General features: G+C 37.8%; 1 protein-coding gene across 1 annotated transcript in view; it reads right to left on the bottom strand.

Annotated features, from left to right (window-relative positions):
- The window catches only part of TTC17 (tetratricopeptide repeat domain 17), an 81,151-nt gene that overhangs the window by 40,540 nt on the left and 24,378 nt on the right, over window positions 1–16,233 (bottom strand). The window contains exons 10-16 of the mRNA XM_060764547.2: window positions 16,019–16,131; window positions 14,548–14,694; window positions 13,031–13,146; window positions 11,780–11,954; window positions 9,772–9,849; window positions 9,132–9,356; window positions 7,615–7,801 (exon numbers count right to left, since the gene is read on the bottom strand). Coding sequence (XP_060620530.2) covers window positions 7,615–7,801; window positions 9,132–9,356; window positions 9,772–9,849; window positions 11,780–11,954; window positions 13,031–13,146; window positions 14,548–14,694; window positions 16,019–16,131 — 1,041 coding nt within the window. The remainder of the gene's footprint in view (window positions 1–7,614; window positions 7,802–9,131; window positions 9,357–9,771; window positions 9,850–11,779; window positions 11,955–13,030; window positions 13,147–14,547; window positions 14,695–16,018; window positions 16,132–16,233) is intronic.

The following is a 16,233-nucleotide window of genomic DNA, read 5'->3' as shown; positions in this document are numbered from 1 at the left end:
GAAGGTGCACATTGCAAAAAAGAGAAATAGATTGTCGAATGGAATGCACAGCATCCCCTTGCCTTTCGGCCATTCTGCTGCTGGCCTCAGAACAGCTGACAGGCAAGGGTAAGTCGTAGCCCGGCAGATGTGTGGTGATTTTCAACTAAGGCCTCATTCATGAGGGCTTCAAAACCTCCCCTTCAGTTTTGAAGGCCTCACGAATGAAGCCAGTTGGAAAGCTGTACCCCTTAATCAGGCTGAGGTTGGTAGGTTTACATGCGCACTTAACTCACCATTGAATCTAATATGCATCTTCCTTTTGATTATGTAATTTAGCCAAAAAAGGTGAGCATTAGATTTGACTAAATAAGGTATATTCAGATTTGACAGCAGCATTCAGTTTCTCTTGAAAGTCAAAGCGGAAAATATGAAAATATTCTTCAGTTCATTGATGCACTCAGGGCTAGAACAGGTTATGTAGTTGACACACTGATTCCAAAGAGAGAAAGCCAGCTTATTTAGAAGCTGAATAACACAAACTTGCTAGTGTTCAGGCCTAAGTGATAGACTTCTACAACCACAAATGAACCACAAATATCAGTCTGGATGGCAGAATGTTGCAACTGTATGCCTTCAAATAATTTCTGAGGGGTTTTCTTGGCAAGATTTGTTCAGGAGGAGTTGTCTTGCTTTCTTCTGAGAGACTGTGCCTTGCCCATGATCACCCAGTGGTTTCCTTGGAAGAATGGGGATTCAAATCCAGTCTCCAGAATCATAGTCCAATGCTCAAACCCTCCATTATGCTGGCTCTCATAAGACCGTTACCAATGAGCATCTATCATGTTTTAAAAACAAATGTTTTTCCTTTATTTTCATAAATACAATTTTGCTTTTCTTGCAATGCTATATTTTAAACTGTCAGACTCACATCTGTGAAGCTGTAACTTGATCTTGAAAGACTGTCATAAACTTTACGGAAAGTGAATGAAAAGCATGATGAATTTGAGCTAAGATAGCATTTGTTACATATGAATCTTTCATATTTCACAGGTGTGGATGAACAGATGTCAATTCCAAAAACCTGGGTTCTCTGGCTAGCTGCCTTTTCTCCCAGATTACATTGTATTTTTTCCTTCAGGGTAATAGGTAAAATTTCACTGTACTGTGTTTTCTGTCTGAAGTAACTGTGCAATATCCATGGATTCTGCTTCCATGGATTTTACCATCTGTGGCTTGCCACATAAGGGACATCATTCTCATACATCACTGAACATAATGGGACCTAAGTACCCACATATTCTGGTGCGAGCTCTAGTCCTCTTCTAAGATACCAAGGGCCCATTGTATTGCTATGGCCACTTTTATTGCTTTCTTAAGGAGAATACCCACCTCCTTCAGCCAACTACAGCTGTTTGATTCTCTTTATCCACCACGACAGTCAGGAGACTCTCATGAAAAGCTTGAAGCACAGGATTGGTAATGTGGATACACACACAAGCCCACTGCAGTTCTAGCATCTCAAATGTTTCCTGAAGACCCTTCAAACTAGGGGATGACAATTGAGAGGTTGGGGCTGGGGGATTCCCCTTTAGTGAATACTAAACTAGATACAACTGTCTATATTTACAAAAGTAAGACATTTTTAGAATAAGTCAAATGGCATTGTGTATGCTGGCCAGTTGTAAAATAGCTGTATGTTATTTTTTTGTCCTGTTACATTTCGATGAAGAACCAGTATAGAGTAGTTTAAATGTTGGACTAGGATACTGGAAGACCTTGGCTTGAATCCTTACTCAGCAACGGAAGGCCATTTTGGGATCCTGGGCAACTTGTACACTCTCAGCCTCAGAGGAAGGCAAAGCAAACTGTCTCTGAATGAGTCATGCCAAGAAAACCATGTAATGGATCATTTGTAAGTTGGAAATATCATGAAGGCACACAACAGCAACTACATTTGTTCAGCACAAAGGACTGTACAAAGTCGAACAAAATTGATATGTTGTGTGTCTTCAAAAAGACATAAAACGTATCAACTCAGTTCGACTTTCTCTTGTAGTGGTATTAAAATGTAGCTAAATACTTTCCTTTCTGAGCCACTCATTCACTAAATGTGGGAAAAGATCATAAAGGAAGCAACTTATTCCAACACAAAACACGTAGAGAGGGGTCTTACAGTTCAACCAGCACTGATCATCTTCTTCAGTATACCAAATGCAATATGAGCAGATATGTATGAATGGAACTTGTTTTCTAAACATAAGTGCAGCTACTTACAGTGTAAGCTCCAGCCCTGTTCCCTATCAACAGAAATGGTTCTCTCATAATGAAAAGAGGATACGGCTGTCCTATTGATTGAACACATTGATTTTGTTTCATAGGACAGTAAGCACTGGATGATGGGATTGGTAATTGTGATTTCCAAACACAATACATTTTTTCTTAATACAATTATGCAGATGTAATGGAGACAATGTTTTGATACATGCTAGCTTTATTACAACTTGAAACATTGGGTTACAAATTAGAACTTCCTGCCAAACCAACACATGGAGGAGTCTGTAATTTTTTAAAGTTCAGATTCTTCAAAATGCTCTTGTGTAAAAACGCATCATTTTTTGTTCTTGTCAAGTGATTTATTTTTTTCAAGAAGAGAAACTGACCCATTGTATTAAAATGTTATTTTCAGTCAGTTCTGGGTACTCTTAATACTTAATACTTAAGACACTCCCACATCTTTATGCTTGATTTAATTTCTTTAAAAATATGTCGAACCTACTGAAATAACAACAGTACTTAAATATTTGGGGGGGGGGGGGGGGGTAATCCCTGTGTTTCTTTGTACCTAAAGAGTAATCTCACAAAATAGAGAGTCAGTGTTGTGTAGTGGTTTGAGTGTTGGACAATGACTCTAGAAACAAGGGTCTAAATCCCCACTCAGTCACGGAAACCCACTGGGTAATCTTGAGCAAGCCACAATCCCTAAGCCTCAGAGGAAGGCAAAGGCAACCCCTCACTTCCAACAAGTCTTGCCAAAAGAAACCCCATGATAGATTTGCCTTAAGCTTGCTATAAATCCAGAATGACTGAAGGTACACAACAATAAAATTTAAAATTAAGAAAAGCTGGCTACACTAAAATTAGATACAATCTTTTCTATGAAGCCATCTGAGTTTTATTGCAAAATACACACACAGAAGAAGTGTGCTGTGAAAAGTTAATGTGATACCTCCATGGCATAGGAGGGCACCAGAAAGATAGATTTTTAAGAAGTTTTGTAGAGATGTGCTTAAAGTAGGTACAAATATAGCTACACATGCTACACTCTAGAAACAGATGTTTTAAAGTTTGAGATGAGCATGACCTTGTTCATGTATGTATTGTGAAACTACGGAAAGGCAGAATTAGAATGCTACAGAATGAAAAACAGGACACAAAAACTTCAGGTTTTAAGTAGGGTGGGACAACTGATTATATATTATAACACTCCTAATTCTTGTCTTCTCCAGCTACCTGCTGTGATGGTTAGGGATGATGGAACAGGAATCCATTGACATTTGGGGGGTCAAAGTTACCTTATTTTTGGAAAGAAATGACAGCCACCATGCTGAAGAAAAATATACAAAAAAGCACCAAAATAGGTAAGACTTGGCTTGGAAATTGTTTTTCCAGTCAGTTACAAATCTATCCCTAAAATTAATGTTTGATTGTTTTCTCATTAATCTGGAATACAGATATGTTATCGACAGAAACTGAGACACAATTGCTATTCATTACTTTTTTGATGACATCCATGTGGGTTTAACCTTAGCAAGAAGTTGCAGTCTTTATACCGGGCCTCACTGAGCTCATTATAACTTACTTTCAAATAGATATAGGTAAGTGTAAAACTTCTTTGTTTTGAATTGTGTTAATCTTTCACTTTCCCCCCACTAAATGGAACTAAATCTTTCACTAAATGGCTGAATATAAATTAGGCATGGCTTCTTTTCCAAATTCCTTTTCTCCACAAGTGTGATGATCTGTAGTTTACATGGAGGAAACAGAAAACCTAGTACATTTTCGGGAGGGGGGAATTGTACTGTACTCAGTTGAAGACACCATAAAGATTACTTGTCCAATAGGCAGTGTGTATTCTTAGATCATGGAAGAGAAGCATTAACCTTTGGTACTGTATCCCTTTCCTCATCCCTTTCTGTTTTTTTTTAGTGCCAATTCAAAATAACAGGTGTGTGGTAACATTTAACAGAAAAAGATTGCACAGCACAGTGGGTAGGGTGGGTTTATCTTTGTATTTATATAAAAGGGTGAACCAGGCCTTAGCTTTGCTGTAATTCTTAGATCCACCTAAATGAAACTGGTTCAAAATAATTAACTTAGAATTTAAGAATTTGGACCCCACGAACCTGGTCTGAGTCATCAGAATTGAACAGATATCACAGTCCATCCAATATAACTCCAGTTTTGGTCTTGTTCTCCACAACTTCACCCCCATTCTTCATTTCAGTAGTGCACATTAAAAAGTGGGAGTCATTTCAATGGTACTACAGTTAAATAGCTGAGAACAGGCAATTCTTGCATGTGTGCTGCAAACTACACAGATGCTTACCGGTCTACCTTTGATATATAATGCTATGGACATTTGTTCTGAAGGATAATTCAAGATACCCCTTGGCTAAAGTTAAACAATATATTTAAAGCACAGTTTTAAGAATTTACATAGGAAACATGTTTAAAATATCTAAATATTGATGGAAAATCAAGATATTAACAGCTAAAGAAATGAATTGAGGAAGAGGAAATAAACTGACTTAGTTATTCTTCTTTTTGAAGATAAGAAGTACATTACAGCTGTCTCAGTTTTATATTTAACTGTATGCTGGGTGAAGTCTTAGTATTCACTGCAAAACTATCTGAACATAGATATAAAATTATCTTCTATAATTTATCTCAATAGCTGCCATGCCGCTGTATTCAATAGTAATGGCAGGCATAGGGCCCAAAGCACTTATGCAAGGGTGAACTAGCACAGCAATTTATACTATTCATTTATATTTTTATATATACAGGTCTGGGTTTTACATGGACAAGATTCCCGGTTCAATCCACGGCATCTATGGTAGGCCTGGAAAGACTCTACCTGAAATCTGGGAAGACTGCTCTTGCTCCCAGAGAAGACTTGCAGTGGGAATCATGTGGCATTTAAGATATTGTTAGACTGCAAGCCTCAGGAGCCACAGCCAGAATAACTAATAGTGAGGAATGCTGGGAACTGCATTTCAGTGGCCTTTGAAGAGCCACATGATTCTCGTTACTGGCAGAAGACAGAGCCGAGAAGGAAAAGGAGGCAGCAGTTTATGTTCAGTCAGTTCTGCATACCCTTAAGCTTTAACAAATAGTCAAATGGAATGAAGTGAGTTTTCCAGGCTGCATGTTCATACAGCTCGGAAAACTCACAACAACTCAGTGACTTCGGCTATGAAAGCCTCCGACAAAATAGTCTAATGCTTGACTTTTTCCTTTGAGCCGACTGAAATAATAAAGCTTAAGCAAGATGGCCAATTCCCAGTGTTTCTTCTTTGCATCTGAAGTAAGCCCACAAAAAAACAACATCATCAATATCAAGAAGTTGAATTCACCAGAATGTTTATTTCACATTCTAAAAAAACAACAATTAAAATGTCCACACCATTCTCATGTTCAAAGTTCTAATGTTCTCACATTAGCAGGGGATGGACAAGATGAACGGAAGTGTTGCCCACCTTTGTAGTCTATAAAAGAAAGGAACACAGCATATGAAGAACAGCAAAGAGGGGATAATCTAAACATGGAAAATTCCAATACTGCATCCACATTGTTATTTTCCCTTTGGCATGCCATGAATACTTTTTGGGGTGACTCAAGTTATTAACCAAAATAATATAATGCACGTGAACACAAATTAGTACCAAACTGCCTGCATTGCAAGCATCATTCTTATGAAAAGTTAGACAGGATTTTCATTGGTCTCTCAAGAAAAGTCATGAAAGCTGAAAGAGTTACTAATGTAGAATGGGGCAATATTCAGGACTCATATATAATAAAGCCAATAATCTATTCATGGTTTTATTTTAATAATAAACTATAACAGAAGAATAGATCTGACTCTAAGGACATGTAAGAACAGAGGATGAAAACTGCACATATTCCAGTAGTTATGTGATTCTCAGTTGTAAAAGGTGGAGTTCTTTGGCTGATACATTTTCCAAATAGGGAAGCTTTTATTTGGCATGTTCACAGAACCCAGAAACGAACATTTATGTATACATGTAAGAGTTTAACATCATGCGTGATCCTTGAAGGATAGAAACAATGAATAATTAGGGAGAATGGGTAATAAGTATTTGTAAGCAGCATTCAGTTATGGGATGCCCCACACATTTCTGGTTTCTCTGGGTTCTGTTTCTAGACTAATTGGAAAGTGGACGATTTGAAAATGTGTGAACAGCAGTATTGGTGATATTAAAAAAAGAAAAGAATGGAGGTTACAAACTAAAGAAGAATGGAATGGGAGTAAATAGCACAACTGAATGGTGGGAGATAAACAAGTGAGGACTATGGGCTAATGTAGCCCCACTGCAATTTCTCCCCATCTTTCCTCCCAGCTTCAAATGCATCTCTGCAACAGTAATGTGGAACATTTATGTTGAGACTGAGAACTGAAATTCTGATGAAATAAGATCCTAGGTCCTGCATTTGTGTAGAGGTCCTAAATCAACATTCCTTTTTTAAGATCATGAAAAAATACTTATTAAAATACCCGTTCAGCCTTGGATACTCCTGACATGTTGGTGCACAAGGTAAATAGATATAAATATATTAATTCAGGGTAAGATTTCTTCCTGATTACATATCTAAAAAACTGTTTATTAAGGAGTGACACTGTATTACAACTTTAGTGGATAGTGTTGGACACAACATTAATTTATGCTTTTCGTTTCTCTATCTAAACAGGAATTTAAATTTTTCAAGTATTTACTGCAAATTTTGAAGATAAAGAGCACCTGCTTTGAATATAGCAGCATTTTCTATATACCAAAATTTTAAAGTGACAATATTCTGGATTCTTGGTATTTGCTAAATAAATGAATAAGCCAGTGTGGTGCAGTGCTTTGTCTAATCTAGGGTTCAAATTCCCGCTCAACCATGGAGACTCATTAGATGATCTCGGGCAAGATCATACTCTTCCTCAGATGAAGGAAATGGCAAATCACACAGCATAAACTCTGCCAAGAAAACCCCCTCATGGGTTCGCCTTAGTGTTTCTCTAAGTTGTTAACAAGTTGAAGGTACACAACGATTAAAAAATTGTCAATAAACATGAAAACATTTCAACAGCCCTACAATAGAAGCAATGCTCTTGAGTGCATCTTGAAAGTAAGCAGTGAAGGGAAAGTGAAGAAAACAGTTTTGGTTTGGACTCTGATAACTTTTCTATGCTAGATCTAAGTGAAATGGAGTGTCCCCTTTCCCTGCCGGACAAAAGAGAGCAGAAGTAAGATCAGGTCAGAAATGACAGATAGAAGGATTTAAGTTTCTGTGGCCAGGTTTCAGGGACAGGCTATTAATTTAGGGACTTTTTCAGCAGCTGCTTACCACTGCAGGTGGAAGAAGTGATGTTGTACAAGAATGGATAGAACTGCAAGCAGCGGATCAGCTTCAGGCTCTTCTCACATTCCAGACATTTTGTAGCGATATCCAGGGCATGTCTGAAAGCCTGTAATGCCCCACTGACATTCTTCAGAGCCAAATAGGCATTACCTAAGCTCAAGAAAGTCAGGGGCTAAAAGACAAAACAATACTTCAATCAACCAAGCACTATAGGAGGGAAAGGGGGGAGGGAGTTAAAAAATGAGTTGTCTGTTTAATTTTATGTGTTTCACTTTTCCAAAAGTGGAGACATGACAGCCATGTTTAAATATCTGAAAGGATGTCATAAGGAAGAGGGAGCAGGCTTGTTTTCTGCTGCCCTGTTGACTTAGAACTCAAAGAAATGTGTTCAAATTACAGGAAAGAATATTCCACCCAAACATATGAACTTCCTGGCCATAAGAGCTGTTCAGCAGTGGAACTCTATGCCACGGAAGGTGGTGGAAGCTTCCTCTTTGGAGGCTTTTAAAAGAGAGGCTGGATGGCAACCTGTCTGGGGTACTTTGACGATGCTTTTCCTGCATGGTAGGGGGTTGATGATCTGTGGTCTCTTTCAACTCTATTTGTTCTATGAAAAGGCACTAGAAATAAAATCTTACCGAGCAGTCAAACTAAACTGGGATTATTACAAATACTTTCATATTTTTGAGAGTCTTTGTTAAAAGTGCAAAATATTAACATACGTATTTAAACTTCAAAGAGTGTTGTGTTGATATACTTCTTTGTGATAATGTTTTACAAGCAGCAGATGTATAAATTCAAAACAGTTTCTTAAAAAACATGGAAATAAAAAGGTGTAAGATATAGGAGAAAACATACATGTCCTTGAAACAATAGCATACTACTGAACATCCATGTATTTGTTCAGGTTTGTTCCAATGAGCTTACTGGCTTGAATACTAAGGGAAATTATATGAAAATAATATTCCAATACAGTCTCACTGCATGCCTCCCTAGGAGTCACACCAGAGAGTCAGGGACCATTGAACAAAGGAAGGGGGAAATGGTAGACTGTAGGTAAAAGAGGACTTTGGCAAATCTGGGAAGTGTAATATTAATTTCCAGGTCAATTTAAGAAACAATTTTCCAAACTTCAAATGTAATGAAGTTTTTTTTTGTTGTGTCAGGAGCAACTTGAGAAACTGCAAGTTGCTTCTGGTGTGAGAGAATTGGCCGTCTGCAAGGACGTTACCCAGGGGACGCCCGGATGATTTTGATGTTTTTATCATCCTTGTGGGAGGCTTCTCTCGTGTCCCCATATGAGGAGCTGGAGCGCCTCTCCCCGAATTCGAACCTGCGACCTGTCGGTCTTCAGTCCTGCCGGCACAGGGGTTTAACCCTCTGCGCCACCGGGGGCTCCATGTAATGAAGTGATCCCAGTATTGTGCCTGACACTGAAATTATTTTCTTCTTCTGAAGCATGCTTTTCTTCTTTTGAACCATCTTAAAGCAAAAACACTCACCTCAGAGCCATTGATGGCCAAAGCTTTCCGCAGAAGCTTGCTGGCATCCAGATGAAGACCATAATGAATAAGAAGATTTGCTAGATTAACTAAAGGAATATCTTGGAATTCGTGCGGGGTCAAGTTAAAAGCTTTCCGTAAGCAACTGAAGGCAAAGGTGCCATTTCCAAATGCACGCCAGTAAAGGCCAGCCTCATTGAGCACCAGCCATAAAGGTTCCCTTGCCTGAAAGTAAGCAAGCAAGAAAGAGTAAGGTTACCAATATTTCTCTCAGTGTCAGTCCCCTGTTGTTCTCTCAGGTGTTTTAACTACATGAGCCTAGAATGTTGCCACTGGTTCTTAGCAGAATTCTATACATGTACAAATTAGTTTTCTCTATAAAAGGGACAGTCCCCCAAATTCCACCACATTCTAATGAAATTAAGAAAGGGAAACTAGGATGTGGCAATGCAGACAGTAACATATTTGACTCTTAATGAACATCAGACAGTTCTAACTGAAAGGAACAGAGTTAGAATTATTTACAGTTAACTAAACTAGACTGCTCTGAATGATTAAAGACAGTGGCGTCTGCAGATGTGGCACTTCATAAACACAAGAAGCAAAGAGATTACATGGCAGCTGGTGGACCTGGACTCACCTTTACAATAGCATGATGGATGAATGATCCTATTTGTTGCTGTGTGACTGATTGATTGTTCATACGAGAGTATAATATCTGCATCAAAAGATATTTAATACCAAACATCAGGAAATATAAAAAGCAAACCTTTAATGCAAAGAGTTACTCAACTATATTTATCTAAATCTAACTATCTTTATTTTATGGGCTACAATGTCTATAGAGCCTGACCAATGACCTTGCTGACAGGAATTATGGTTTGGTATTCTGGAGGACTAAAATCAACAAATAGGAATCAAGTTGCCTAGCTGTAAATCATAAAAAATCACTAGAATTTTACCACAAAAATATTTTTACAGAAAATATCATTTGTATATTTTGAAAGTTACAGGTTAACTGTTGGCCTAAATATCCTGAAGGCATCAGATTCTTATTGATCTTGAAACCAAACCAAGGTCAAGTCTTGTTAGTACTTGAAAGCAAGATGCCAGAAAATATAAGGTGCTTTAGACTATATTCAAAGGGAGGTAACAGCAAACCATTTTTGAGTATTTATTGCTGTATGGACAACCTCCAGAGGACCTTTTGTTATTTCAAGAAGATAGGGACTTGAGGCCTAGTTATTCCTTCATATCGTCTCTGTCCCCAGGCTGCTAAGATATTATTTATTATTTAACACATGTCCCTTGTCTAGTTGCTGGTACATCACAAGGAGGAATTAATAACCTTTAAGGGTATAGGAGTTTAACCTTGGAGACAGGTGCAAGATAAGCAATGGTGAAATAGCCAAGGGTGGTGTGATGTTGAGAACATCTCAAAATATAAACAAGCATGTTATAAAATGCCCTGGGGCAGGGCACAAATCGAGGCTTTAGCACAAACCTGCAGTCAAGGTGTCATGCACCAGGTGGCTACAACGAAGGAGTCCATTCTGCTGCTCTCGGGGCTCCCAGCAATGTTATTGAGGGTGTCTTGTATGGTATCTAATTTGCTTGCTGTATAATAAACTTAAAACCTTTTCCATTCACAATTGGTGTCTGCTGTTGCTTTTGAATCCAAAAAACCAAACCTCTTTTGCATTTGGTAAGACAATTGCCTAAAAAAACTGCATGAAATTCATGGGCTTGCCATAAGTTCACAGGAAAGTTGAAGGTACACTTCTACTGGGGTTGTTTGTTGTTATCATTACTGTTGTGTGTCTTGAAAGATTTGTTTATTGGGAGTTTGCCTTTGCCTTCCTCTGAGGCTGTGATGCCCAAGGTTACTTAGATGGTTTCCATAATCAAGTGGGGATTCAAATCTTGTTTGCCAGGGGTATAGTTCAATGCTTAAATCACTATACAACATTGACTCTTACTACTACTACAACAACTACTACAACTTAACCGGAGGACTAAAATCAATTTTCAGACAAATGCACCGTTATTTGCTTTTGGGTATTTTGACATACGCCTTCGACAACACAAAATTACTATTACTACTACTACTACTACTACTACTACTACTAAAACAATCTTTAACAGAATATATATATACAAGATAATACAAGATAGCTCAATATTACATTTCCCCATGTGGCTGGGTGACAGTCGAGCATTAAGACTGAGAGGCAAGAGCATGTCTTAGACCAGCATGCCTTAGACCACCTAAGTTCACAACAAAGGCAAGATTCTGCAAGTCTTAGCTCCAGCTTTTAGCTCTTAATTATATCATTGCAGTGGAAGCCCAACTGTTTCAGAGTTTCACTTAACAATGCCTTTGACAGGAAAGTTTCTTCTTTCTTTCTTTCTTTCTTTCTTTCTTTCTTTTTTACAATGGTTGTACAGTAAAGTGCTCCTTTATATCTCATGTAGCTAAATGAACAAAGCAAGCCCAAAACATTTATTCAGTGGCCTGGTTTCCGTACCTTATTAATAGGGTATACACTGAAACAATTCACATCTTATTTTTAAAGGCTCAAATATTTTCAAATTGAGAAGGTAATCTGTTAACAACTGAGCAGCACAGTTATGCACACACATCTTACTTGTTTTGCATGATCATCGGGCATCTTTACATCCAGATCTAGAAGACTGCCTAGTTCTTTGGTCAACAAATATGTTGAATCACTGTTTTGCACATCAGTAATAGAAGAACAATCTGGCTCATAGACATCTGTTTGTGCAATGATCTCTTCTGGGCTGTTAAGTATTGAATGGATCCTAAATATCAAATGATCAATATACAAATGTAACCACATGATCAAGATTGCAGAGACATTAATTTTAAGTAACTATACAGATCACAAGCACATCTAACAAAACCAGCAGTAATTTACATCTTAAGGAACACGTGTGAGTTCTCCTGTTTTCAAATTGGTAAACTACCTAAAATCACAAACAAAAGCCCTCTTCCAGGTGCCCTGTGAATTGTTACCGAGAAAAAGAGAAAATAAGACAATCTTGCAAATGTGTTACTAGGGTCTGTTATGAGTAGGTACTAAGCTGGGAATGCAACACATCCTAGGACATAGAATGCTGTGATAGGAGGGACGGTAGAAGGAAAGATGTAGGAATGGGATTTGTTTTTGGACCTGTGGGTCAGTTAGTTACAATTCAGGGACTCAGTTGGGAGTGGATGGGTCCCGGATGATGCTGAGTGAAAGAAAGAAGATGGCCTGATATTATTCAGCTTGTTTTTATCATTTTTTGGAACTAGAAACTGGATCTTATATTCATAGTTTGATAAATAAAGTTAGACTCCCTTGATAATCTCCTGAAAACTAACTCAAACCTGCACCCTTATTCCTGAATTACAGAGTGGGTCACATCAAGAGTTGGACACACCATCATGGAAATAATTTTTAAAACAAACTAATCCACACTCAGGCCTCTTCAAGTATGTTGGTAGAACACCTTCCCCATGAAGGCTTGCCTAGCATCTATATTATGGTGTTTCAGTGCCAATAAATATCTTTATTTTCACATGAATTTTAAAACTGTTCACAGTGCTTTTATGGTTGGCACTCTTATTCAGAAGCTGCGGTACCTTCATTATTTGCTGCTGGCTTTACTATTATTTCTAAAAGGTTATCTAATGTGTACTTCATATTTTAATGTACTGTATTTTGCTCAGAGGAAAGTAGTTATTGGATAATTTAGTTTGCTTTCATCAACATTCTTGGTTTTTAGTAGCAGTTGCATTATAACAACATTATATTTATATTTTATGTTTACATGTACTATTAAAAGACACATTAGGAAAGTGCCACAAGCATATATTTGTTATTCATCCTTACCTTTGTCCCCTGTTTTCTGGATGCAAGAAATAGGTTGGTAGTTCCTCTGGGGAAGGAATAACTGGATAGGATTGCACACAATCGGATCTTTTAGGCCACATAATATTCTGCTTATCCTGATTAGAAAGAAAATATTTCTTAATTTATCACAAAGTGCTTTTGTTGATTATCACTTTTCTTGCTTGTTAGTTTCTGGTGTACTTTTCAAATTGTGAAATAAACAAGTGAGGGGTTTTAAAATATGTTTTCCCTTTTTTGACAGTCATTCATATGGTTATCAATATCAATCTATGGTCACAGTATTTGATCTATGGTCAAATATTTCACCAGTATCAAGAAGCTAGATTTTGTTGGGATTCAACCCCACACTGCCCAAGTCTCAAGTTCTCAATGAGGAACAGTTTAGTTATTTCAGTATAGACTAAGGGCTTCCCTTCCCCCATGTCTCTTGTACGACAGATGGAAACGTATCTATTTCTTCTCTCCTCTGTTTCTGCTCTCATTCTGATTGCTTGCATAAAATGGATACTTTTCTACTGCAAGCCTTTTGGAATCTGACTTCTGCTTTCTTACACTTTAGTATGGAGAGTATGTGCTATGTGCTTTGAGATCTCTCTCTGCTTGTGTGCCAGGAGAGATGTAGTGATTTGAGTTTTCCCCTCTCTTGAAACCTTAGAAGGGATGGGTATTAGAGTAGCTCAGACCCAGTTCTTGATTATTAAGAAATGCAGTTATTTCTTATTGTTGTAAACAAACCTTTTGTGATCTTTTAAAGATCGGACCCTGCAAGTTTGCCTACTAAGCTCTGAATTCTTTACAGCCACATCACATGGAACACTACACTCTGCTCACCAATGAGTTGATGCTCAACTTTTGTATCCTGTTTGTTTTTGGATGCTCTGCTGTATATTTTAGGGTAGTTTCCCCTAACAGTTTTCATATCTGTGTACTGGGTTTTGAAATCATAGCTTTGTTGTGATTTGTACTACACAGGATTTGAAGATTTCAGTTGAGAGGCAGGAGCAAAGCTGGAATGATGCAATTCAGAATCTGAGGCCAGGATTTTTTTGGGGGGGGGGGGGGGTTGTTCCACATAGGATCAATAGATGGTTTTTGGTTCTTAGGATACATCCAACCCTCTTGTAGGTTCTAGAAAGACATTTCCACTGTTCCCACCAGTCCTTGGCAATGATAACAATGGGGATTTGCATGTGCTGCTTTGGGATGGTGCCCAAGATCACTCATTAAAAATGCTTCACCCTTCTCCCCATGTAAGGAAGAGGTTGTGGCTTGACGGCACAGGACTAATTCTAGCAAATGCCATGAGAAACCTCACCCACTGATTCCATTGGAGTTATCATTATATTTGCACTTCTTTAAGTTATTTTACCTATGGAGGACAACAGGCAGTGAGTGACAATTTTGCCTCACACATCCCAATATTGATCTCCAATCTTGCATGCCATGTAACTAGTGTGTGCTATGACACTCTATCAAGGGAATTGCCGCTATCTTACCCTGTAAGCATTAGATTCCAAGCCCCATAATGAGACAACAGAATGGACCAAAGGGGAAGACTCCAAAGAGTGGCTAAAGTCACTGTGGTTGGCAAGAAGCTCAGAATGCATGGTCGTCATACTGGAAATGGAGAAATCACCACCAAACTATGAAGAAAGAGAGGGAGAATATTCAGCATGAAACTGAAGTTCAGGGAAATTCCATTAAGACAAAAACGATCCCTTCACAAAAATAATTGCTACAGTCCAGTTAGAAACAGTGGCATTACATCCAGTTTTGCAACATGTTTCCAGTTAATTTCTAAGATAATAACAAAGATAATGATAGTCTTACACTGTCACATAAATATCTCTGATAGAAAGTCTCAGAAAGACATGCAACATAATTACTATTTCTTTTTAGTATGCTAAACAATTCCATAGATACATATATTTGGTACTTGTATGTCTTGAAATTGTACCATTAGCTTAGCTAACAAAAGCTCTATTTGGAATAACTACACACTCATATGAGAACAGGGTCTTGATCCTAATTCATTTGCCTAGTTGGAAGGTTTTTGAACCAGGAAGAAGTCATTCATAGTAACATTTGTTCATTTCATTCTAGATATGAATTGCTTCCTAAAATCTAGACCAGCAATAGTTGAAAGATACAACAAACACAGTAATCTTTTGTTGTATCTGTCAACAGGTATAAAAAACTCAATTAAGAGTTGGGAATGGACATTTAGCAGGAGAGAGGCGATGTCTGGGTGTATTGCTTTATTCAACAAACAGGCCAAGGTATTGCCAGTTATATTTTAGAGGGGGAAACTTCCAAAATCAGCATGACTTGCCTACTTAGCCTTCATTTTTTTCAGTGTTAAGGAATGATTTCAGTGTATTTTTGCACCATGAAATATTTACTTTGTATGCAATTTAACAGTAAGCAAGTAAACAAGCCATCACACTCTAGCATTCTCATTCAGAATGTGAATATGGGTATTATAAACCAATTGAAATGCCTTGGGTTTCACAAGGAATATATAATATGTCCGGTGATATGTTTAAGAAGCACTAGCAGTTGACAAAGTTCTAGGTATTCCAGCCCAAGTAAAGCTACACTCATAGTTTTTAGGAGCCATACAAAAGATGCCACACAAGAGGAGTGAGCGAGCTCTGGAAGCGTATGGATGTCATTTTCTGGCTTCAGGGGTCACAACAACCTCTCTTCAAGAACTCAGAAACAAAACAACACTTTAATATTTAAAAAAAAACAAATTCAATTTTTAAAAAGAAAGATATGAGCATTTTTTGGGGGGCCTATGCTCACTTTAGTCTATAAAGGAGTACTGCTTCTCCAGGAAGCAAAAATGTCTTAGATAAAATTCCTATGTGAATTTATTTTGTTTTAAAATCCACTGTCATGAATATAAACTGATAGAAAAGAAGGTTCTCAAGGAGCAGAAAGGCCAATGCCTTGCAGACAAACCTCGACATATTCAACATTTTCAAACATGTCACCACGATGATAACGAACAGGTTGGTCCCACTGGCAATGCAAACTGTGCTGCTGGTTGCCCAGGCGACAGATCTGGTGGTTCCCTGCAGTATATTAATTCAAAATATAAGTTGAAGATTAATAAAGATATTCACAGACAGCATTTAGTATCAGCAAAGTAATAAAAATACTGGTTAACTTTCTTT

Source organism: Anolis sagrei, chromosome 1 (genome assembly GCF_037176765.1).
Source record: "Anolis sagrei isolate rAnoSag1 chromosome 1, rAnoSag1.mat, whole genome shotgun sequence".
Lineage (NCBI taxonomy): Eukaryota > Metazoa > Chordata > Lepidosauria > Squamata > Dactyloidae > Anolis > Anolis sagrei.
This window is presented reverse-complemented; position numbering and strand designations above follow the sequence as displayed.